At 41.1% G+C, this 24,514-nt stretch overlaps 1 protein-coding gene across 1 annotated transcript in view; it reads left to right on the top strand.

Moving 5' to 3' along the window:
* LOC135896739 (C-Maf-inducing protein-like) overlaps nucleotides 1-24,514 on the top strand; it is a 60,919-nt gene that overhangs the window by 8,766 nt on the left and 27,639 nt on the right. The window contains exons 4-11 of the mRNA XM_065425237.1: nucleotides 3,295-3,384; nucleotides 3,461-3,568; nucleotides 6,620-6,700; nucleotides 6,784-6,887; nucleotides 12,339-12,440; nucleotides 20,398-20,481; nucleotides 23,651-23,716; nucleotides 23,845-23,871. Of these exons, the coding sequence (XP_065281309.1) occupies nucleotides 3,295-3,384; nucleotides 3,461-3,568; nucleotides 6,620-6,700; nucleotides 6,784-6,887; nucleotides 12,339-12,440; nucleotides 20,398-20,481; nucleotides 23,651-23,716; nucleotides 23,845-23,871 (662 nt within the window). The remainder of the gene's footprint in view (nucleotides 1-3,294; nucleotides 3,385-3,460; nucleotides 3,569-6,619; nucleotides 6,701-6,783; nucleotides 6,888-12,338; nucleotides 12,441-20,397; nucleotides 20,482-23,650; nucleotides 23,717-23,844; nucleotides 23,872-24,514) is intronic.

Raw genomic sequence — 24,514 nt, 5'->3', positions numbered from 1 at the left:
TTCGTGTTGTTTTTCTCGAAGCCTAATTTTCGGTGATTTTGTGCTACACAAACACTAGTAACGTGAATATGAAGAAACATATTTCATTTAAACTTTGTTTGCTCTTTTCTTACACATTAGGCTATGCAAGGAATTTCAACAATAAAAAATAGTTAATTTCATTATATTCCTTTGTTTAAAGGGACACTAAAGGGAAATACTAAGTCAAACTAAAGTGATAGATTGGTGCTCAAGAATCTCTAGGCATCAATATTATCGTGAACAGGGCCTTAATAATCGAGAAATCGAAGTAAATGCAGGACATGATTGGAGGCTCCCCCGGGACATTCAAGCACTTGCCCGATGACAAAAGCATTCCTCAGTTAAATTCTGTCACTAGTACTCAACTACTCGTTGCAAAAAGCAGTCTTGTATTGTATTATAAGATGAAATACAATGCTACTTGTGCAGTTTCACTTCATGTTTAGAAAAAAAGAACTCATTGAAATTACCGTTGACAACGATGCGGGCGGTCGAAAGGTTTCGTTTTCACTCGACTCTGCACCGCCCTCGCTTACACATTCCAGTACTTTCCTGATTGCATAGTGCTGTGCTGGTTTTGCCGGCTCGTGAAACTTGCACAAACTGCAAGTAGCGGAGAATGTAACTTCCATGTTATGTCGCGGGATGCCCGAACGGTCTATGCCACTTGACCAAAAAGCAGCTGCAGCAAGGAATCCACCGCTCTGTATTAGCTCGGTGCTGCTGTCTGTCGGGGCGCCATTTTACTCACCGACGACAGCAAAGGGCGGTGATGGCATTTGCAACGTCACCACTCCATCGGTTGGAAGATTTGAATTGTGATAAAGGTATTCTGACCTTTCAGGTACAATTTTCTCGCAAGCTTAGTCTTTTCTTGGCATGAAACAAGCATTGCAAGGTTTCTGGAAGGGTATTTAGACAGTCCACATCGACTTAGCATTTGCCTTTAATGTCCCTTTAAATGTCAAATATTTGAGATTATGATTCCTTTCTAGTTCATTGGTTATAACATGCTTTGCACTAGTCTAATGGTAAATGTGTTAATTCATTGCACAGCTTGCTTGTTTGACTACATTAGTGCCAAATCCTTCACAATTCCTGTGCTCCAGTAGTGTTGCGACTGTTGCCTTGACAGGTGTATTTTGGTAATTTTTTGTCAATAAAGGTATAAGATCTTTAATCTTTTAATTGTTTAGCTGACTTGAAGGGCCTTAAACTACCCTTTAGGAGACATATATGGTATAATTGTAAGGTCAAAATCAGAAGCGTTTCTGACAGGTGGTCACATACCCTAACTGGTATGAAAAATATTATATTGTTGTAGTTTGTTGCCATGGTGATAGTATGCCAGGATAGTGCTACATAGAAATGAACATTGGGACATGTGAGAATTTCTTATAGCATGCTTGGATGCTTTATGCTTTATTGTCTCTGCTAATTTGGATGTACTGCGCCATGTGAGATGCTTAATTTCACATAATACTGAAAGATATATTTTATGTTTTGTGAGAACCAGTGTTGCCATTTTAGTGATTTTTTTCACTAGATTTAGTGACTGTTGTCTGTTTAGCAAAAAGATTTTTTTTTTTTTGAGTGACATGATAAACAATTGACGGCATTTTAGCAACTTAAACATTAGGATAGTTGCTTCAAAAATTGCCTTCTGAAACCCTTTTATTTATTCAAAAGCTCCAATGCTTACTGCATTGTTAGCCATTCTTTAATTGTTACAGATGACACCAGTAAGGCTTTGATTCCTTCTTTCCTTCTCCGAAAATGGTTTACCTTGTTGTATCCATCGCCTATAAGCAGGTGAAATTTGCTTTATTATATGCTGGCTCCGTCACCATGATGAAGTAACAATTGCCTTCATATTGGTAGTTTCTCATTGTCCTGGTGCCTCACTGCACAGTGGTAACCAATTCACATTGAGCTCACAAAATTATTGTTTTTTATTCTTTACAAAACCGGGTTTAGTGAGTGTATACACTGCGGGTACTGCAGTTTCACTAAATGCTTTCAATTGATGAACATAAATAGGCATACATATCAGAGTAGCTGGGCTTGTTCACACGAATATGAAAGTAGTGCTTCTGTTTCTCACAGCTTTTTAACAAATGAATACTTCATGGAGCTTTCATGTAGATCAGCGATAATGCGGACTAAGTGCCTTATAGGTCTACAAAAATCTGGTTACTTGTGTTCTTTTGAATCATACACTTTTTTTAACCATACGAGCGGAAGGTAAACGCAGAATTACACTTTCATCATCTGTTGTCCTTTAAATATATTCGTAAAGTAAAAGCCGTCTACATACTACTGGTAAATTTACTGTTTACTCTTCACCTGCACAAACCCTAGACCAATGTGAAATGTCTTGGTAGACGATTTCCATTATGTTAGCTTACATTGCAGTGTTCCAAAATGCCTCTGTCATTAAAAATGTTCTCTATAGTCTTAGCAATCATTTTAGCAACTTTGTAACCATGTATAACGGAAAGACAGCGACCTTTTTGTTTCAAGATATTTTAAAGCTTCAAAAATGTTTGGCAACACTGGGTACAAGATATTTATTTATGCAAATAACCTGCAGTACTTAATGAAAGGCACTGTTGCAGTGGGATACGGAAAAGAAATCAATTTTCATAGATTTTTTGGCGTCCATGATGTGGACATACTGATTATTGCCATTGTGTGGTTTACAGGAGATTGAACGAGTGCATTTTTTGTTAGCATATTTTATCTAAAAAAAAAAGCGCTCCAGTTTTTTTTTTTTTTCCAAGTGTAAAGCTTAAATGTCGTAATAGTTCTGTGGAAAGCTGCAAGGTGGAGAGAAGCAATTAATAAAGGGAAAATGAGGCATCCACCCAAATGTAGCAAATTGCTACAAAGGAAACCCATACGCGTTCCTCGAAAGAAAACGCCTCGCAGTTCAAGAAAAATTCGTCCTGGCCTGGGTCTCGAACCTGGATCCACCGCCTTTCCGGGTAAGATGGTAGAGCAGCTGCCCCGAAAAGGCGGTGGTCCCTGGTTCGAGTCCCGGACCAGGACGAATTTTTTTTCAACTGTGACGCATTTTCTTTCGAAAAACCCGTATGGGTTTCCTTTGTAGCAATTAGCTACGTTTGGTTGGATGTCTCATTTTCCCTGTATTAAAGCTAAATGTAATTAGGAGCTCCTGTAAGGTGGGCTGACTAGCGTGAATGATATTGCGACCTCTTATAGAAATGTTATTTGCGCTTAATGAATCTAATTTCTCTACTTTTGCTCTAGAACTTGGTTGAACTTGCATTAACAACTCCTCTGCAAGACAAGAACATCTACCAACGTCCTCTAGAAATTATATCCAAGTTCCTTGTCCAGGCAAGTATTCTGTCCAAAATAAGTAATGCCCACTGCACTTTTTTCGCTCCTTTTGACTCATTCTTTTAAATTGCAGAGCAAAGAATGGCTTTCTGGAAAAGATGTTGAGGCTGTCATCAATGCAGTTCTTCCTCTGCTGGAGAGAACTACACCTACACCTGAGATATGTGAATATTTTTGTAAGGTGAGTGTCTCTGCAAGAGCTTATCTTTCTGTGTAGTTTGTTTTTTTACATGTTTTCGTCCCAGCAAGTTCAAAACACCTAGACATAGATTCCTTGTGCCTCAAGTGTTTTTTGTGAGGAAGCTCGACAGTAAAATAAGAACATTGGTGTCAGTAAGCTGTGGTGAAGTGCTATACTTTCCTTATTATTCATACATTTCGTTTTATCCCAAAAGCCTTTTTTTTTTGGCGGGTGAGAGTAGAACTTATTAAACGGATAAATGCTTGGCTCTACGCTATAAACATAGATAAGTTAGTACATCTCGTAGTGAACTAGCCAGGAGTGAGCTATTTGTTTAGCTATATTGGAAAATTTACGGTATGCAAAGCATTCAAAGATGACATTGAGGGCAATTTAACCAGTAGGAGCCCCAGTACTGGCTGGGGCTCCTACTGGTTCACCCCATATGAGGGGTCCTAGAACGTTCACAGTCTTGCCAAGAAGGAAATTATATAAAACCACCTTCACATTATTCAGTGTACCCAATAGGAAATTTTATTGTGCTTATATCAATTGCAAAATGTACTCGGGCCACCTGGAAAAAAACAAAACAAAACTACCTCTTGGTGCAGAGATATTGGTATTTTGTAACAAGTCCTTCTAAATTATGTTAAGAACTTAAGTTAGTTGGGTCTTAGACCAAAAATCTTTATTCTTTGCGTTACAGTGCTGAATACTTTTCGGTTATATGTAAGTTTATGTGCTTATTTCATATATGAAGTCCATTTATGTCATTTGGTTTATCTTATTTGGTTGTAGTTTTATGTAAATCTCCAGAAAAGTTTGCGAAAGATCAGTTCCTTGGATTTCGCTGAACAGTGTATCAGTGACTTCTGCATAATTCAAGAAATCTAATAAGACCGACTTTATGGCTCTGTCTACTCTAGCACCAGTCGTTCAAGATCTGAAAGCTGACACACAGAAGAGTGTGCCTGTGTGTGTGTCTACATTTCTTTTTTAAAGTCTTCTTCAGTCTTGTAATTCTGTTTTAATGAAATATGATAAACTGAATTGTCGAAAAAATTTGGGGGAAATAAAGTAAAGAAAATTTGCACAAAGTTAAACCAAGAGAGTAGCTGTTATATACATTCGAAATAAGCTTATAAAATTACATCTATCTACACAATTTTTCAGCATCATAACTTGGAGAACAAAGATTTAAATAATTTTTGGTCTGAGGTTTAAGAAACAAAAATTACCAGATGGCGCAAGATCTGTTAGTAAGGCAAGTGATTGATGCTGGGAAGAGCTTTCAAATACTGATTTTATTGGAAACTTGCACAACAGGCTCATTGTCTTCCAAAATAAAAATACCATCTCAAACCTTTGCTTGCCTTATTAGAAGCAGTTGAAAAAATATCTACCAATCTTGAGCTTTTCATGAACTGGCACTGAAAACAGATGCCGCAGTAACCAAATGTACAGCAATGAAGGTACAAGCTGAGGGGGTGCTGTCTTCATGTCAATTTTTGCCCACTTTTGACACACTGACAAGGCATCCATCGTGAGAAAGTGAATATGCAGAGGAAAAGTACACTCCTGTTGCTTCTGTATTGTAAGGTTGCTCTTCTTTCAAATGAGAAAAATTGGAAAAGACCTTCCTTTTGGCACCCGTTTTTCTACTGCGACCCACCATCATGGCGCACTGACTGCAGCCTGGGAATGACAATGTAATTTTAAGTTAGCGATTCCCAGCCCATCATTATTTCATAATAAGGTATTTTTGGACAAGTTATGTCCACATAAATGCATGAGCATGACTATAGCTTGCCTTAAAAAGTCTTGCTTCCTCGGGTGGAGCAGTATACACAATGTGGATGAGCCCAGCTGGCCCATGGTAGGTGAAGAGTTAGGCAACATGAAACTTTCTTTGGTGACTACAGCAATAGCAGATATTGTTTCCTTATTTGTTAACTGCAGTGCTATATCCTATCATAAACAGTGATAGGCTGTGCATAAAGTTATGAACCAGCTGTTAAAAATATACTGAAGTAAAATTTTGTTCTGTGCCATGTTTCATCGCATTCAATAATTTGAGTAACCACTTGCTGATGCTTCTGTAACTGAAACTGTTTGAGTAAACGAACAGGAAACCAGCGAAACAGATGCATAGACTAGGGAAGAAGAGGACAGGACAAGCGCTGGGGTCAGCACTTGTCCTTCACATTTCTTCTCTTGTGTACACATTTGTTTTGCTGATTTCCTTTTTATTCACAAGTTTGTAACAACTCGCCCAGAAAGTAACTTTGGTGAGTCAATCCACCACATGGATCTATACGAGTTATTGCTGGGAATGGGAAGTAGGCAAACTGGAAACAGTAGCTGGCATGTGACAGCCACTGGAAGATCATTCTGAAAACTGCTGCTATGTTGATAGTACAGTGGATATATGTTTATGGTACAGCTAGCACTTGGATTTAAACCTAGAAGACAGAGCTTTTGGAGTGTGTATTTGAATATCAAGAGTGCTATCAATGAGGTTGCTGTTGTTTACTATCTACAGTTTATTAGCTATGGCTGTTTACATTATTGGGGCAATTTGCCATTGAGAGCCTAGCATTTTATAATCTCTTAGTCATGGGCTAGCTCTCTCTCTCCCTTTTTTTCTGTAAATGGACATTTACCATATGCATAGTTTCTGTGTTGGGGTTCTGCTGTAATATCAGGGAAAGAAGCGCCTTTCGAGGTACTTGTGCTGCCAAAGCATAGATGGCCTTGGTCTGTGCACTTTGAATTGCTGCCACAGTGTGTTAGTGCTCTTTGAAGTAATTAAAGTTGAGTACCAAATGGGACGAAGACAGACTGGACAGTACAACTTGTTTTTATCTTAATATGCGCTCGGCTTTGCTCCCTTCCCATACACGTAACAACCTGTCAAACAATGTATGTTTCTAAGAGGTTCTCTGCAACATTATGTGCTGTTTTCTTTTAATGGGAGGCGTAGTTTGTCTTAAGTTTCTGCTGTCATATATAATCTGATTTGTCTTTTTCTGCATCGCTTTGTCTTTCCAGCACTGTAGAGAATGTCCTCGATCTAAGTTGGTTTTTGAGATGTACACTCCTGTGGTTCAGCGAATACTGAAACGCAACATGGTAATTTGCGTATTCTGGTTATTTTGTTTTCTGTTGGGCATTCATTTATGGTGTTATAATCATTTATTGATTTTTGTTTGCAGGATTTTGGCAAGTACCCAATGACGCGTATGCTTGTCCAGGAGTACATTCAGTCATTGAACTGTCAGAACTCTGGATTGGAGGCTGTGCAGGAATTTGTTCGGAGGTTTGTTTTTTTTTTTGGTTTTGTGCTTTCTTGTGTACTATCTGGCTGAAAACGACAAATGCTGCTGCTGAGCACAAGGTTGCTGGTTAGATTCCCAGCTGCTGCGGCTGCATTCCAATGCGGATGCCAATGCAAAAACGCTTGTTTGCCGAGATTTATGTTAATGCTGAAGAAATTCAGGTGGTCAAAATTAACTCGGAGCTCTGTGCTAGTGTTTGTTTATAGCCAACAGTGCAACTTTGGCGCGCTAAATTCTGTTTATGAATGAAAATTACACAGCTGAGCAGGAGTGCAGCACGGGGATCAATTGTTCCAGTCTAGTACACACTGCGCCAGAATTAGTTGACACATGAAACCAACCACAAATAAAAACTGCCAAAGTAAATTGGAAGCTGAAGAACCGTGCTACAATATTCGCATCTTCCTAGAGTTGCTTTAGTTATCCTAGATTTGTGGGTTAATAATTCTTTCTCACCATGGGATAGAACCTGCTTACCTGTAAAGGGCCCCTCACCAGGTCTGGCCATTTTGAGCTGACAGGCGCTGTGCACACAGCGCACGCTAACAATCATGTCTGCTAAGTATTACATCACTACGCATTGCGGAAAAAGCTGAAATTCCAAACCGATTGCTTTTGCCCTTCTCCTTGTCGGCCCTGCGCTCCCAGCCGAACATTAAACGTATACGTATCACTCAAGTGAACCTACATAGATGGCAGTGCTGTGACGTCGCTTATAGTGACATGTGACTTTGAGGCTTGTGCCAGGACACAGCAATTATTTGTTTGATCTGTTGCTTAAATATACAAATTAAAGTTTAGAGAAATTATAAAATCTACAAACTGAATGTGTGCGTGTCTTTGTTTTACTTTGTACCGCAGCGAGAGAGCTGTAGTGTTCCCATGTCATGCAGTTGCACGCACAGACAACGAAAGTATGTCATTTTCTACTGTGTTCCAGCGTGCGATTGTGCTCTATGAACTGCTTGTGTCTGCCTCAGTATTCGCGTAGCACTGACTTATACCTCTAACTCGCCATGGTTGCTCAGTGGCTATGGTGTTGGGCTACTGAGCACGAGGTCGCGGGATCGAATCCCGGCCACGGCGGCTGCATTTCGATGGGGGCGAAATGCAAAAAACACCTGCGTACTTAGATTTAGGTGCACGTTAAAGAACCCCAGGTGGTCGAAATTTCCGGAGTCCTCCACTACGGCGTGCCTCATAATCAGAAAGTGGTTTTGGCATGTAGAACCCCATAATTTAATTAAATTATACCTCTAGTCAGGTGTTCTCATGCACAGCGCGCAAAATCATGTGCTACATGAAACGAGACAAATGCGACAGCTCACGCGTGATGCCGACAGTGGAAGTGTGCTGTGCAGCAAAAAAGTGAGGGGGAAAAAAAAATTAAGGCTGGGTCCGTGACGTATGCATTACGTGATCCTCGAGCTCTGGAATGGGAGAACGCAGGGAAGGAATTTCACTTGAGGAGGCTAAACGGAGCAAGTGTAGAGAGGGTCTCTCTTGGCAGTGGCCCTTGCCTCCAAAAATCATGGGTTGGCGGCATTGAAATATTTCTATCTCAGCTTTTAATGAACCAATTAGAAAAGTTCTTGCGGCAGAATGCTCCCTATCGGGCACGTAACAACTTCCAGCGTGTAACCAAAATTTGCTGTGCGGCCTGGTGAGGGGCCCTTTAAGGTTTTACAAGATACATTAAAACTGTGTGATTGTGATTGTATTTATAATTTGACCCCTCCTTTCAAATGGTAGCATTGTATTAGAATGTTGGTGTCTGGTTGGCATTTTAGAATAAATCTGTACACAAAGGTGATTAGTGTTTTCTCCCCCTTACTGGGCCGCGGCACAAATTGCTGCACTTATGACACAGCATGCGTAAGTCGTGCATCGCAGTGCTTGCATGAGTGCTGCAGCTTAAATATTTCTATTTGTCTTTGTGATCATGGTATTAAGTTGGGGCCATATTCTGTATTGTTGGTTTTCATAAATTCTAATTTTCGTTAAGATTAATTTGCTAGGTTGTTAAAACGTAAGTTTGAAAAAGCAATCTGTAGGTCAGCTCTCACTCTCTTGGCATCAATTTGAAGGCTTACATTTGTGAAGTGACGGGGAACTTAAGGCAGAGGTTTACCTCACCTTACCTCTGAAACAACAAGTTATCTGCTTTGATGCTATTGATTCATCAATGCCGATAATGCACCAATGCAGTTATGCCTAACCCCATTTACTAAAGAACAGAACCATCCTTATTATGGCTGATGCAGCGTAACCCATGCAAAATGCCACATGTGTACGCAATGGCTGTCACAGATTGTGGAATATATGGGATTTGAGACGAAGGGATTTTTACTGACCAAGCTTCATAGCATTTGTTGACATAAGAATTTGCGTGATAATTGACAGTTATAACTAACAAAATTTCACTCATTTTTTATTATAGATATTGACTTTAGAAGGCATGTTTTAATTGCAGAGTTGGTGAACCAGCACTCAAAGCATTCCTTTTGCAAGAAACTCATGTGCCTTGTACCAGTTCATAGAATTAAATGACCAAAATCTCTGCGAAAATGTGTTACTGTTCCAGTTAAATAATATCAAGTTAAAAAAATATTAACTTGAGCAGCAACACATTTACAGTGAACTCTTCACTTGAGTGAGCTTCAAGGGACCCAAAGAAATAGCTCATTTAACTGAAAGTTCACTATACTGAATATTCACTAGAATATGGAACAGCATAAGGCAACAGCAGATATCCAGTAAAAAGTGTGAAATGCAATTTATAGAGTTATGTACATCAATATATACAAAGTGCATAACAGTTACATTGCTGCCTATCTCATTAAAAAAAAAAATCTGCCATTTTAATTTGGACTGTTGCTCTTAAAGTGCAGGAAGTAGCAAAGCTGCCCAGAGATTCTGTTTTTGTGCACTTCCTCTGGCACGGCTTGTTGCTTAGACATGAAGTCGCACAACTTTCCAAGGCATCCTGCAGTCTCGGCTAGAGTAAAGAATTTGAATCTGCCTCTGCCATTGCATTTTCCTCGTTTCACTCTGCTGCTTCGGGATGAACACTGGAAACAATTTCAAGATCTGATAGTTCAGCACTAGTAACGAGCTCACTGTCGCACTGCACATAGTCTTCAAATGAAGTGTTGCTTTGAAGTGTTGCCAGGGTCCAGTGATCAAGTTTGTCGGACTGAAATACAGTTAAACCTCGACATAACGAAGTCGGTAAAATCATCAGTTTGTTTCGTTATATTGAAATTTCGTTGTATTGAAATTCAACCTTTTATGCAAATAAGTACAGTCGCTGATCGATCTTTCTAACGAGGAAAGTGGCAGCAGAATTTTCCAAATAATCAGGCATTTGAAAAAAAAAAAGCATGCTTGAATGAGAAAACAATTCATTTTGATGAATTTGGGAGTTGGTGATGAATGATATGGTTTCATGCCATGTCGATGATATCTTCACATCGGCGGTAGGGATTAAGCAAAGCCAGCCAGGCTTTCGCGTGCACTCCCTCCCCTGGCTAATAGCATCGCCCGCACTGGGACGACGCTATCATGAAAAGCGCTGGCAGCGGGGTGCGAATGCTTCAACTGCCTCTAGCTCCAACAAGTCACCGAAAGTCGCTATTACACAATCCACAATACTAAACGCACGAGAAGACTGCTTACATTAGGCCATGTGGTCTCCGCATGGCCACTATTTGTACAGGCGGCAGATTACTCTAAAGCATGGTGCGCAGCTATGTATGCCGTGCACTCCCCTCCCCCTCTTTCCCTTTGCTCTGCAGGAAGGTGGCACTCGTGAAGCCACCATCTTTCTGGTCTCACCCTCGTACACTTTCACTCGCACCTAAAGCACACAGTGTGCAGGCGCAATAGGATTTTATCACACTTAGACTTTATAGGGAACACGATGCAAGGGCTCCACTTCGGGGGTAGCACTTGTCGTGCCATGCGATTTGAGAAGTGCGTTTGCAAGCAGCCGCTTGTAATTCAAACATTTGACCATCTGAGTCCGTCTGCGGAAGTTTCCATTTATTGTCTTGGCATTCTTTTACAGCAGCAGTGAAAATTTGTTATAGTGAAGTTGCATAGAAACACACTTTGTTCTATTGAGGTTCTAAATATATGGTGTTCTATGGACAAGAGGTTATGAAAAGTATAATACTTCGTTATATTGAGAATTTCCTTATATTGAAGTTCGTTATATTAAGGTTTAACTGTATTCGCTATTCAGGAGTTCGCTTAACTGAAATATTTTTGCATAGAATGCATAGTAAAATGGCCAGGGATTTTCTAGAAGTGCGTTATTCTGAAGAATTCGTTAAGCTGACATTCGTACAACTGAGAGTTTACTGTAATGGCATAGTTTGAGTCTATCTTTCTCAAAATTGTTGCAAGCCACCAAGTTTCGTGCAAAAATTCAGACTGAGTGCTGTTTGACTTCAATTTTACAGTTATGACATGCTCCCAGTCAATAACGAGACAGTTACCGTATTTTCCTGTGTATAAGTCGAATTTTTTTGCCTAAATTTTTCATCAGTGTGTCTTATAGAACGGTGTGACTTATGTACTTATTTTTATTTATTTTTTTCTCTGTAAAAAAAATGACGTCAAAATCGGATTGGATGCTATGGCCATGCGAAGAGTTCTGGGTTGATCTCCTCTGGCAGTTGCTATGGGTTGTGTGCATGCTATGGAGGTACCGGGTTCATCTTGTGATTGAGTTGCCGAGCGCTCTGTGATGACGGAGCAGCAACGCGAGCGGCAGCAGGCCCACTACGAGTTGACAGGCTCCGAAGTCATTGTATCTGCAGATCACGTTTAAGATACGGCACGCACTGCTGCGCAAACTACGCAGTTGCTACCACAGTACAAGCCACCCCCTCTCCCTCCCGTGCTGCCTTCCTGCTTTCCTCCCTTGTACGTGATTTGGCTCACCATTGCACACTTGCACTCGTACATAGAGCATACGGTATGTGGGGACAATGTTATTGCCCTTGAACTTTATATGGAACATCGCCGTGATCACGACATCGGAAATGTGTTTGGTGTGTCCATATCATTGCTGTTGCAATTCTGTAGGAATGGCACTGATACTCTTGCTCTTGAATACTCTTGAAGTGCAACAGTTCATCTAATGCTGGCACCTATGTGCAGTAAGCTCCATCAATATGGTTACTTTATCAGCAGCTGTGCTTTTGTTGGTGCTTCTCTAGGCAGCATGTTTTAGTCGTGAGCTGGTGCAATGTCATGTGGTGGTTTTGGCATTCTTATCATGGTTCTGTAATGATAACAGCAGCTCACATATCGCTGTTTAACTTACAATATTATCACCTTTCTGTTGAGTGGGCAGTGCTTAATTTTAGCATAGCCTTCGCTGCCTCACAAATGCACCACACTGAACTTTGTCTCTTGTGCAGTGTGCATGGTGAAGGAAGCACATGTCCACATCCTCGTGTTCTGCCAAACTTGGTGGCTACGGTGCTGGCTGGTGTATTTGCCTTGTTTGAGGCTCGCCGAAAGTGAGTCGTTTTTGTTTATTGATCATTTTCTTGTCATGTTTATAAATTTAATGGGTGGTGTTATTTCATGTACAGGTGCTTGTTTGTGTGTCGTATTGTTTGTCAGTAGATGCTGCATATGCAAGCTACGAGTCACTGCTTCTTTGAATTCAATGATATAGCCAAGAGGCATGATATGGACACAGCAAAACCTCGTTAATTAGGATTTCACAGGACCAAAAAAATGTCCAAATTAACCGAATGTTGAATTATTGGGGGTATCAAGAAAACAATAAACAAATGCTTACTATGTCGACACGCTTTTATTTACTGAATAATCGACAAATCTTGTTTCTATATTGCACAAAAGCAGTGTGGAAACTGCAATTCTCATCATCTTGTGACTGCGTAGCGCTTGGAACAGCCTCGCGACTTCCTTTGCAGTGCGGCCATAGCGTTTCTTCATCAGTGATATGCTTTTCACAACTGCGCGCACACCCTGATTATTTTTTTCACCAGTGAGCTGTTCACCAACAGATCATTCGTCCATCCTGATATAACTGGTGCTCTTTATCCTCAACAGCTTTGTACATAGTCAAAACGAAACGACTGTTTGCTGCATCCACTACAAACAAAACCGTGATTGCTATCTACACGATAACTGATGGCAACTACACATCTATATCCACCGTGGTTGCTCAGTGGCTATGGTGTTGGGCTGCTGAGCACGAGGTCGCGGGATCAAATCCCGGCCACGGCGACCGCATTTCGATGGGGGTGAAATGCAAAAACACCCGTGTGCTTAGATTTAAGTGCACGTTAAAGAACCCCAGGTAGTCAAAATTTCCGGAGTCCTCCACTATGGCGTGCCTCATAATCAGAAAGTGGTTTTGGCACGTAAAACCCCATAATTTAATTTTTAACTACACATCTATGAAGGCACCTGGCCGATGGGATGCTATGCACGGTGATAATAGAAGAGTTGATTGTTGGGCTAGTTGGTCGTCCATAATTGAAGTAGTAACTTAGCATGATAAAAACACGGTAACAAGAAAGGTGATAAGTGTAAGAAAAGGCTTTAAAGGCACAAATAGGGATGAAGTGTTCTGGCATTGCTGTCATTCATGCACAATTTCCACTCATGAATGTGGCTATGCAGACTCCGCCGCTTTGTTTCGGTTGGACGCTAGCGCCGTTTTTGCTCATTCGTGTTGCACATTTGCGGTGTTCCTCCGTGCTCGCCGACCTCAGAGGGTTGTTCAAATTAAGTAATTAACCAATCTGCAGTCAGATAGGTCCGAAATAATGAGAGTTTGATTGCAAATAATGATGCATAAGCCTGCCAGGACCAGGGGACAAGTCCAAACGATCTAATTTTACTAATTAACAAGGGTCAAATTAACACGGTCTTTCTGTACACTCTAACCCTCAGTGTAACGTTCTAGACCTGCAAACGCCGGCTAAAATCTCTGCCTTTCATTAAAGGGTTCTCTCTCTCTCTTTAGACAGGCAAACTACTTTATTGGAATTCATTGAAGTTACCCACCGAGGTTGCGCAATCAAATCCCGGCTGCGGTAACCGCAGTTTGATGGGGCCAAATGCAAGAACACCTGTTTACCGTGCATTGGCTCCACATTAAAGAACCCCAGGGGATCAAAATTTATCCTAAGTTTCCCACTATTGCATGCCTCATAATTGCATGTTGGTTTTGGCATGTAAAACCCCAGAATTATTCAATTCTTTGAAATTAATGACATACATAGTCAACTATTCAACAACCTGATCTCTTAGTACTGTCTTCTAGGGGTGTGCAATTGAGTAGTTTTTGAAATTGAATCGAATAGTGTCATAATCGAACGTATAGAATAGTTTTCCGATAATGAACAACCATTTTTGCTTTTATTTTAATAGAACAATGCTAGTATTCACAACGTTAACAAGTTTCTGTTATTATGTTGCATGTCATAAAGCATTGTTTAATAAAAGCGCACAGAAATCTTCAGTAAGTATGAATGGACGCAGTTTAGCGACCGTTTAGTCTGGCTTCCTGGTCGACGTAGCATGCTTCTCTACGTAACTTCCTGTGTTTTATGTCTACAATGGTTTCTGGGATGTAATTTATAGCCCTTTTAATCCAACTTTGTTTGAACATGCACAATTGGTGATTTGGAATATTTGAAATCTATTTAAAATATATCGTATTTATTTGAATAGAGGTCAACTTTTTTTCTTTTTTTTAATATGTTCCTAAAATGAGCTATTGGCCTATACTTATGACCAAAAAATCTTGACCTATATTAGTGAACAAAGCTAGCAGTAGTAATGAGCTAATGGAGTTCCTTTGTGGCAAATGCAGTGAAGTCTGTCCGGAAATTATGCAGACTACCATTAAAAAATGCTGCATATCCAATACATTCGACGGCCCTGAGGATGTTTGGAGTGCTGAGGATGCCTGCGAAGCATTTGACTAGGATGACTTCTCTGGCAGTTCGAGGATGCAGCTGGTAAATTGACTTGCGAGATTTAGTAGCCGAGCGTACAATAAATAGGTGTGTCATGTTCAAAGTTTCTAATTTTTCTAAAAGGATATGGGCTGAAATATATTCAAATTATTGTTTTTTTTTAAATTTCTCTGCGAATTCAATATATAGGGGGTGACTCATATTCGTCTTCGACTTAGATTTGTGTAAATATAGCATTTGCATTTGCAAATAGGGACTATTCGATATGAAAACCAAACCAAATAAGGCAATATTCGATTGATCATTTGAAAATTTCAAATTTTGCACACCCCTGCGGATCCTGGCTTCATTTGGTTGGTTTGTTTCAAGTATGTTGGCGTCAAGCTAAAAATTTTTTCAATCACTCATGCTCTAAAGGCTCATGATGAATGCTTTGGTCTACATAACTAATGTATCTTCCATATTTCTGGCCTTCAATATTATTAAGCTGGAACGCTTGAATTATAGTGGACTTTGCTTAAATGAAACATGAAAAAAAAAACTATATAACTGATTTGTTGAAATAGGAACAGCATCAATAATTGCTGTCACTAGAGAGAAAAGAAAGGAACCAGTGGCATTCTAATGGCATTTTTCACCCTATATTGTACAAAAAATGGTGTAAGCTGGCTTGAAAGCTTGCTAAAAATTCCCTGCACTTGTTCTCGTGTGTTAACTTTGAGGGTCACATTTTTTCAGGAAATGCATCCCCCCATGTTCACATTTATTTATTGCAGATTTCAATTCTTCAGGTGACCTAATTCTCGAAAATATAAGCAAATAGTATTTTATTGACAATAAAGCAACAATTTTTCTGTGTGCAGTTTAATACACAATTTATTGTTGTAAGCATGGATAAACAAGCATAATTAATTTTCTGTAAATGTGTTAAAGCTCACACAGCTTATTTTGATGGTTTAAGTAGGTTAGATGCAACAAGGGACCGTAATTTGAAACATTTCATTTCACTTTTATCCTGTTTTGTGCCGAGGGTGCAATCCCAGCAAAGGCGGCGACCTCCGAGCCATGTCCATATCTATGACAAAGGGTCAGAAGAATGGAAAATGAAGTGGTGCGTTAGAAAATACGGCCGCCGAAAACATGTCCATAGTGAAAGCGAGGCAACCCACATGAGCGCCCGCAAGCAGACTCAGTGGTGCGCACCCGCAAGCAAACCTGGTGGTGCGCACCATTCATAAAAATGAAGAGAGTGAGAAACTTGTAGTAATCAATTGTATGATTTCTAGAAGAGATTCTATCAGTTCCCATTCACCTTTCAAAAAGAACCGCAGCAGAATCGCCTATTTATGAGCTGCTGCATGTAAGCAAAGCAGCAGTCGCACACCTACAGGAGAGCTGTGCAGGCGAACATCTCGTGGTAAAGCTTGGAGTGATAAGAAACAAGGTAGAATAACTTTTCCTGAGGCCAGTAACTTGAACGTGTCGTTTTATGACACGCTCGAGAATGCCGCTTATGAAGCAAGCAAGTGTATATGTTATGGGGATTGAGGTATGGCCCGGCACCTTTGCATGGGCATTCAGCTGTTCTGTCTTCCCTATGCCTCTCCCCTCCACTTGTGATGGTTCGCATTTGTGATGGTTCGTAGTTCATGTCGCTGACAGTGGCTGGCCGCTGTCTGCGAAATGAGCATGGGAGAGATCCCCCTGGGACAGCACTGGGTACGCACACGCTTTCCTCTTGTCCACCGGCCCCTTTGTGTCACAGACTTGAACTCACATACGGTGTCTTTGCTCGTACAGGGAGTGCGTACCTTGTGTTGATCCTTTCCTGATGCTAAGCCTTACAGCTGTCAAACTGCGCTGAGCTGCACATATTGTAGGCCAAGGCAAAGGAAATTGCACGAGCTCTTGCAAGTGGGCCTATTGGTTACCGCTAGAGCAAGCAGCATAGCTGCCGGGCCATTTCCCAGTGGTGTGTTGTGGGGAGCTATAGCTCTTGCAGCGACATGCTATCGGCACTCCTGTCTGTATTTTTGCCCTTTCGTTCCCGCGAACCCTGGGACTGGGCATTTTTGCAGTGCTTGGTGCCGCTGGAGACAATAAACGGTTTCCACCAACTCAAGGCAATACTGTGTTTTCGTGTGTGCGAAGTGCTCGGTAGTCACTTAGTGGACTGAGCCCACATGTAGCGGCGCTTTAGAGTACGAGGCGCAGTGTCTGACGCAGCACTGTGGCTCACAAAGCTCGAACCTGTGGTGACTGGTACTCTCCTGTGAGACCCTAGACCCTCCTCAATGTGAGCACACAGCGTAAACCTGGCAAAGCGTGAATACTCCCTAACTACTGTGGTGGCAGCCACCATAGAGCAGCGGAAAAAATTTTTGGTGGAAGCCAAAGGGCAGCTGCACAGTAAGATTTTTTTTATGGAAGCCATGGAAAGATGCAGCTCCCCTAGAGAGACACCAGGTAGTGTTTGGTTTCGAGAAGGCGCAAAACGGTTGGTTATTGTCGGTCATGTGTGGCCACGACCACTTGGGATCTGTTTCTGTAGCCTTACAAGTGCTATGGTAATGCTGAAAGTGTTAAAGCACAGCCTTTGTGCTCACTAATGCCACTTGCAGTACACAACATGATAATTAGTGATTATAATTCCTTGTTGTAGAATATGCACATTTCTGCTGCATTGTTGCCAGCTCATGTCTGCGCCACAGCTTGTCAACACACATCACATGCATTTCTATGAAATGTTCCTGAAGTTGTGTGTTTGCCACAGTTATAACCGCGCTGTTCCAGGTCTGCACCCTGTTGGCTTAGATGTTGTCAATAACTATCCCACTTGTTTGTGTGCTGCTTCTCTATAGGCTGTTTTTTGTTGTCCAACCCACCTTGCTTGTTATGCACGCAGGGCTTTGCAGCAGTGACTACCTTCAGTTGCATGTATCTGCCATGCTTATTGTCCCTGCTTGGATTTATTTAGTACACTTCCGTTCACTTCTTTTGGCAGTTAGCATAATTCTGATGGCATATTAGCAACTAAATATGGTTGGAAATAGGCATCTCTATCACCTACACACAATTTAAAGCTTAAAACTACACTGTATACTGGCATTTTCATTGTTCCCACATCTAGTATAGCCTGCAGAGGAAATACAAAGTTTAATGCTCAAATTTGTTTTACCTCATTGGTGATTGGGCCTTATTTACATGCTTGCAAGCATTTTAGCGAAATGCAGCGCTGTGGCTACCTTTCCAATATACCACAGACAGCTGGTATCGTAATCATCCTAAGCAAGTACAGTTGAACCCACTTATAATGACACCGGTTTTAACAATATATTGCTTATGAGAAGCTGCTGCGCCGTCAAGTTCTGTGTATTTTGCATGGTGAAATAACACGTTTACTGCAATGCCCCAATGCCGCATTATCGGTTACTATAACGATAAATTATGGCTGCTCAGTGTCCGAGCTGAAAAGGTAGTGAAATGTGAAATCCTTGAAAAGAATAGAAAACGAGAAATTCGAGCCGCTGCTCGAACGGCCACCGCACGCTCATTTTCCAGCCTTCTCCGCGCGCCTCTCTCCCGTCGCCCTTCCACCCCTCCGAACGCGAATGGGCTGCGCCCATATCTCTATGCTGCACCACCCTCCGAAACACGAATGGACCGCGCCAACTGCGCTGCTTGCATCTTGCTCACTGGCTCCTTATTCAGCGCAGTTCTGCAAACATTCCTGTGTTCGTCTTTTGCGTCAAAATTGTTCCTGGCCACGTGGTTTCTCTCCCTCTTTTGACTCTCTGCCGAGACGGAAGATGACTGACCCGCCCACTGATAATCGGCAATGCATGACGTTGCCGGTGAAAAGAAAGCGCACGGCTATAGATTTGGAAACTAAGTACTAAGTGCTTCTAACCGATAAGGCGATTGTCGCGAACGTGGTTGCATCAAATAGCGACGGCGGTGACGGCAGTGATGACGCGATAGGGCAGGCTGCCTCAACGTTGTCCTCACAGGAGGCCCGGCAGATGATTCAGTCCTCCAGGACTTCGTTTTCGTGAGGAACCTTCCGCTGCACTACGTGGAGCACCCGGATACCTTGTAGAAGGATGTTGGCAAGGCTGACCAACATAGGCTTTTCTCGTGCAATGCAGTGCGACGTTACATTTCTTCTGGATTTCTCAAGCTGACAGGCTGCTGCGGCAACCTCCTTGCATTATTTAAAAGGCCCCTTTTGGGCCCACCAAAGCGCTGCCTCGGCGGTGCTCGCATGCTTGCTATCTGTGACCCCTCTTTGCATTTATAGCAGTGCCATTCTTTAACGCCGACAGCCGCGGCTTGTTACACGTGATCGGAGCGTCTAGAAAGCAGTTAAACGAGTGAGCACAATCAGCAGCTGGATGGAGGAAGGTGGTTGGGATATAGTGGGGAGGGGCACTGGCCTTCCCGCTATTATAGTTAGCTAAGATCAGCTCTGCGGTCCCCCGATTTTGATTTTTTCATGCAACCCGGTTTTAACAATTATCGGTTATAACAATGGAATTTTTGTTGCATTTGAATATCATTATAAGTGGGTTCGACTGTATTATCTCATCTCGTGTTTATGAGGGATGAAAACGATTAATCATCTGTAACAGTAACCAGTTTATTTCCATTTAACCAAAGACAGGTTATCGGATAGTCCAATCCATACTGTCATGTCCAGCATAAGAAAACAGTGGACATAGCATTGCTAGTTTTGTTATCTGAAAGTATTGAGTTTCATTTTCCCGAATACACTGTAGTGTGTCATAATGTTGTCAAAGATTGGTGTGAATGTATGGTTCAGCGATTCAAAACGCTGTACTTGCATGACTGCTGGCATTAGTTGGGCACTGGGAAAACCGGACAGATGCATGGTGGCTGCATTTGGCCCCCCTAGAACTCTCACTGGATGGGCAACAAGCACTGGCTGCCATGTGGTCCGAGCATCTCGTTTTAATCGTTGAGTACTGTACACGCTGTAATGCTGTTTGGCCAGATGTATGTGCTTCTCGTAGTTTCTACCTTGCATCCACAATTGTTTGCTCGATGTCACATCTTGCGTTTAAGTTGCCATGCTCTTCCGTAGCTTAGAAGGCAAAGACAAGTCCCCCTGTCGTAATGTTGGCTCCAGGCTAGGCCTTGCCTTGTCTGGCCACTGTTGATCACTTCAGTAGCTTGGTGCTTATTAGCCATATGCTAGGTCTTGGGTGTTACCTTGCAAGTTCTCATTCTTTGCTTTGACCAAAGTGCAATGTTGCTATATTTCGTAAGCAAGAGGACACCCCCTGAACACCACTTTAGTTTGCAAGACTGAGACAAGAGATGTGACTGAAAAATATGAGCACTTTGATTTGCAAGTGAATAGCCATAGTGAGAAAGCTTTGTGAGTTGTGAGGAGACGTGATTGTTTTGTTATCAGTTCTTTTGCAACTTAGCATTTGTCGTCTAAATAAGAAAAATGAGCAATGTTTTAACTATTCATGTCGTATTGTTTCAGCCCTGAAGATCACAATGATATATTGCATTCCATTAGTGACTGGGAAGCCAAGCATGACTGCTTCGTCAAGGTTTTAGATGTGATGTAAGTTTTTGTGGACAGCTGTTTCTTCATGCATAATTGTCTACTTAAATCCTGAGCACTGAATGGATTAACATAACTCATGCACTTTGTATTTATTGGAGCAAAATACTAAGTGATAAGTGCAGCCACTTAAGGAGTACTCGCACAAAATTTTTGTCTTGCTTTATTTTGCTCATTAGACAGCTGCCAACTCTGTAAGTATGATATCAGGCCTCAATTTCTCGCTCGACTTGTACCAAATCATTATTTATATCTTACCTTTTTTTGCTACCAGTTCAAAACATGTACGAAGGGCAAGTCTGTTTCATTGACCTTGGTGTGTTGAGCTGGATTGCTCCGCATTTATTTACTTGTTTTGTTTCTTTATTTGACGATACTGCTGACTTCATCAGGAGTTGTTGCAGAGCGGCTTACAAAATGTGAGCTTATACTTAAGAAGAAGCTTTAGCTTCGGCCCATCTCGGATGCGGTCTATTCAGATACATGTAAAACGTAAAAAAAGTTTTTATGAGATTACCATTGGACAGATTTTAATGAAATTTGTTGCATTTGAGAGAGAAAGTTAAATTCTATTGACTGTTGTAAGTGGAATTTATAATTAAGGCCTGAATTTTGTTAAAAAGATTTTCAAAAATTCGCAAGTCTGAAAAAAATAGAAGCACGAAGTTTACAAATTAATAGCTCTGCATCAAGAATAGATATTGCAGTTCTGTAAATGACACCCATTAGATCATTGAAAGCAGATAAATTTCATATGTCATTTTATATCTTGTGTGAATTTGTTACGTTGTGTACAAGAGTTCTGCAAAAGCTGTATTTTAATATTACTAAATTTTTTGAGATTCATGTGTAACATGTCAATTTTGTCCGCTTTAAATGTACTATTAGATGCAATTCACAGAATTGTGATGTCATTTTTCATTGCCGAGTTACAGAGTTGTAAACCTGATAGTTTCGTTTACTGAAAATTTTCGATTTTTGCCAATTTTTAATTAAAAATTGATGGCCTAAACCAAAACTTCGAAACCAACAGTCACTAGATTTTAAGTTTTTCTTTTAAATGCAACAAACCTCGCCAAATTTGGTTCAGTGGTTGCCGAGAAAAACAAATTCTCTTTTTACATGTATTGAGATAGGAGCACCCGAGCTAAAGCTTCCTCTTAACAAATCTCTCAATCAGAGAGCAGTAGCATGAAAAAAAAAAAAAGGAAGGAAGCGTACAAAAGACAAAATACAGAAGCACTGAACATCAGCAATTCAGCTGGCAGGGAATGTTTAAAGTTTTTCAATGTTTTCTTTTTCAGCTGCATGTGAATCTAAGTCATTCCACTCCATTATCATTTGCAGAGAGAAGGTATACTAAACACATAGTTTTGTGGCTGAAATGGAACTATTGAAAGACGCTGTCACCCTCTATAACCTATTGAAAAATGCACATGTCGTAAAATCCTGAGAGAGAGCCCACCTAAAATCGAGGAAAAAAATCGGTTGAAAATATTAGGTGGGTTAAATTTTAAGTGTGGTGGGTAAATTTTAGTTGAGTAACTTTCAGCTTTTTTAAGCCAGGCGCTTAGTCAGGGGTGGGCTATCTTTCGAGGGGGGGGGGGGGGGGGGGGCATCTCTTGGAATTTTACGGTAGTTAGATGTGCAACTCTTTAAGTGCCCTTTACTAATTTTAAGCATAAAGCATAATTGTGCAATTTTATCGCTCTCTGAGGTCTGCTTTAGACCAGCTTTTGCCACCAATCCTGAAACCGATACCCTGCCACAGCGATTAGATATAACTCTCACAACTTTATTTTTAATTCTTTCTAAGTTCGTAATATTAACAAGAGTAAAGAGGTGCCAAATAATAGCATACTCAAGAATGGGTAAGATAAGATTTCATTTATCATGAAAATCTGAGGTTAGGGTTGCATGGTGTCACAAGCCACTGATGTGCAGGTTGGTCAGTCCAAGGCAGTGGTCATGAGCCACACCATATCGTCTTGTTGAAAGCTAAGGGCTTTGGACACTCTATAGGCTCAACATGATAATAGAGGAAGGATAGGGGAGGCACTCCACGTTTTGAAAGAAACAACAGCATAGGACACCACTTGTTTCTCAAACACGTGAAAGTGCGGAGTGAAGGAATGAAAGAACGGCCAATGCAGTGCCGCACCCAACTTTCTGGAACATGGTCATCATGTGGCTTGCGACCACTTCATCAGGCTGCCTAACATGCACATTAACGGTTTGTCGTACCATGGGACCACCACATTTGATTTCTCTGACGTATGGAGGAGTCCAGCTCAAGAGACCCTTTGTCACAAAGTCGCACTCCACTTGGTGCACATTTTGAAATCGTACACTGTAAATAATAACCTTACGTGTAAACATTCAAGGAATTGAGATCTCAAACTATGGCTGTAGAATTGACAGCCATCTAATAGAGCAAAATTTTTGTTTTGGCACCTCTTTAAAAAATTTTCTCGCAAGCTAGACCTACAGCTTGGAATTGAAATATGCACCGTTGTGAGTGAAGTAGTAAGCTTAGATTGCACATTTAACCATAGCAGTTTGTTTGAGGCTAGTGGCCAGTTCTCTGAAGGTATAGTTTTCTTGCACTTCACTAAAATATTTCTCCAGTACCAGTTATGATTTTTCATTTCTTTTATGAGGTACAGAACGTACTAATGCTTGTTAATGCACTGATATCCTATAGGGGATATGCTGAATACTGGAAGCAGGCTTTTCCACACTATTAGGCTGCCCTTCACATGATGGCTGACCTCCTGCTCATGGCACCATTGAGCCGAGGGTATTGTTGCAAATAACAAAGATGTTGTAACAGATGGTAGATGTAATAGCGGCACCAGCTCATGAGGTCCTACTTTATTTACACTTCTATGGCAACACCTGCCATCTTGTCTGGGTGAAATGAGAAGTGGTCAAGCGCCCTTGTAGAATTTTGTGTATATCGTCGTATATGCGTATGTATCTCTTCATGCTATTCCTACACACCTATGTATGATGCTTTTTCTTGCCTTTTTTCTTGTGGATTTTCGGAGCAGTTAGGGTAGTTTATCGATTATGTTGGTTCTGTTGCTATGCCTAGTTCTTCAGGCTCAATTACCTCTCTTTTACTGTAGCATGCAGGCTTTGTGTCTTCATTTTGTTACATGTGTAGTGTGAACTACGAAGACTGGCGCCTACCACTCGGCCAGCTTTTGCAGCCCCTGCCTTTCCCAGACGAGTGAGTGTGCTTCACCTTGTTGTACATAGCTGGCTTATTGTTTTTCATTTTTTCTTGTGCAATTATCACGATCTTGAACACGTTTTACAAAGAAAACCAATAATAATACGCTGCTTGTCTCTTTACAGTGCGCTTGCCTGCCAACGGTTCACTTTGTGAGTACCAAGTTCTTTTTCTTTCTCCTTCCTGGTGATAGCTTTGTGACATAGGGGTATAGTTAAAAAATCCCACTTTTGCAGCTTGAATTGCGTTTGCTTGTGATGCAGAATGTAGTACTTTTTCTTGCTGCGCTATATTGCAATTTCTACAAGTTCATGTGTCTAAAAGGGACTGGGTATGAATTTCTTAGGACCCCCATTGTGGTGCAATAACATGAAAATTTAAAGTGTACAGGCATCAGCAACCTTGATAACTGAGATTTATGGTGATAGCATACTGTGAGAATAGAGCTTGAAACAAGTGCAGCCTTGTTATCAATAGAAGTTTTTTTTTTTCATTTTATTTTTAGATTGTGCTATTTAAAACATCTTCAAATATGTCTGCCAATTGTGATGGCCTTCTGCAAAACTATAATTTGATAAGCAGATGTGTGGATATTGCAATACTATATCTGCTACCCACTTAAGCTGGAGTGGCTGTACCGCAGAAACAGGTTTCTGAAAAAAGCGACAGTTCAAGAGAATGCAAACACCAGTCACAGTGACTCACTGGCTGTGGTATTCAGCTGCTGAGCATGATGGGATGGGTTCGATTCCTGACTGCGGCAGCCGCATTTCTTGTGGAATGAAAATGCAACAG

The sequence above is a fragment of the Dermacentor albipictus genome, chromosome 1 (assembly GCF_038994185.2).
Source record: "Dermacentor albipictus isolate Rhodes 1998 colony chromosome 1, USDA_Dalb.pri_finalv2, whole genome shotgun sequence".
NCBI classification, from domain to species: Eukaryota; Metazoa; Arthropoda; class Arachnida; order Ixodida; family Ixodidae; genus Dermacentor; species Dermacentor albipictus.
This window is presented reverse-complemented; position numbering and strand designations above follow the sequence as displayed.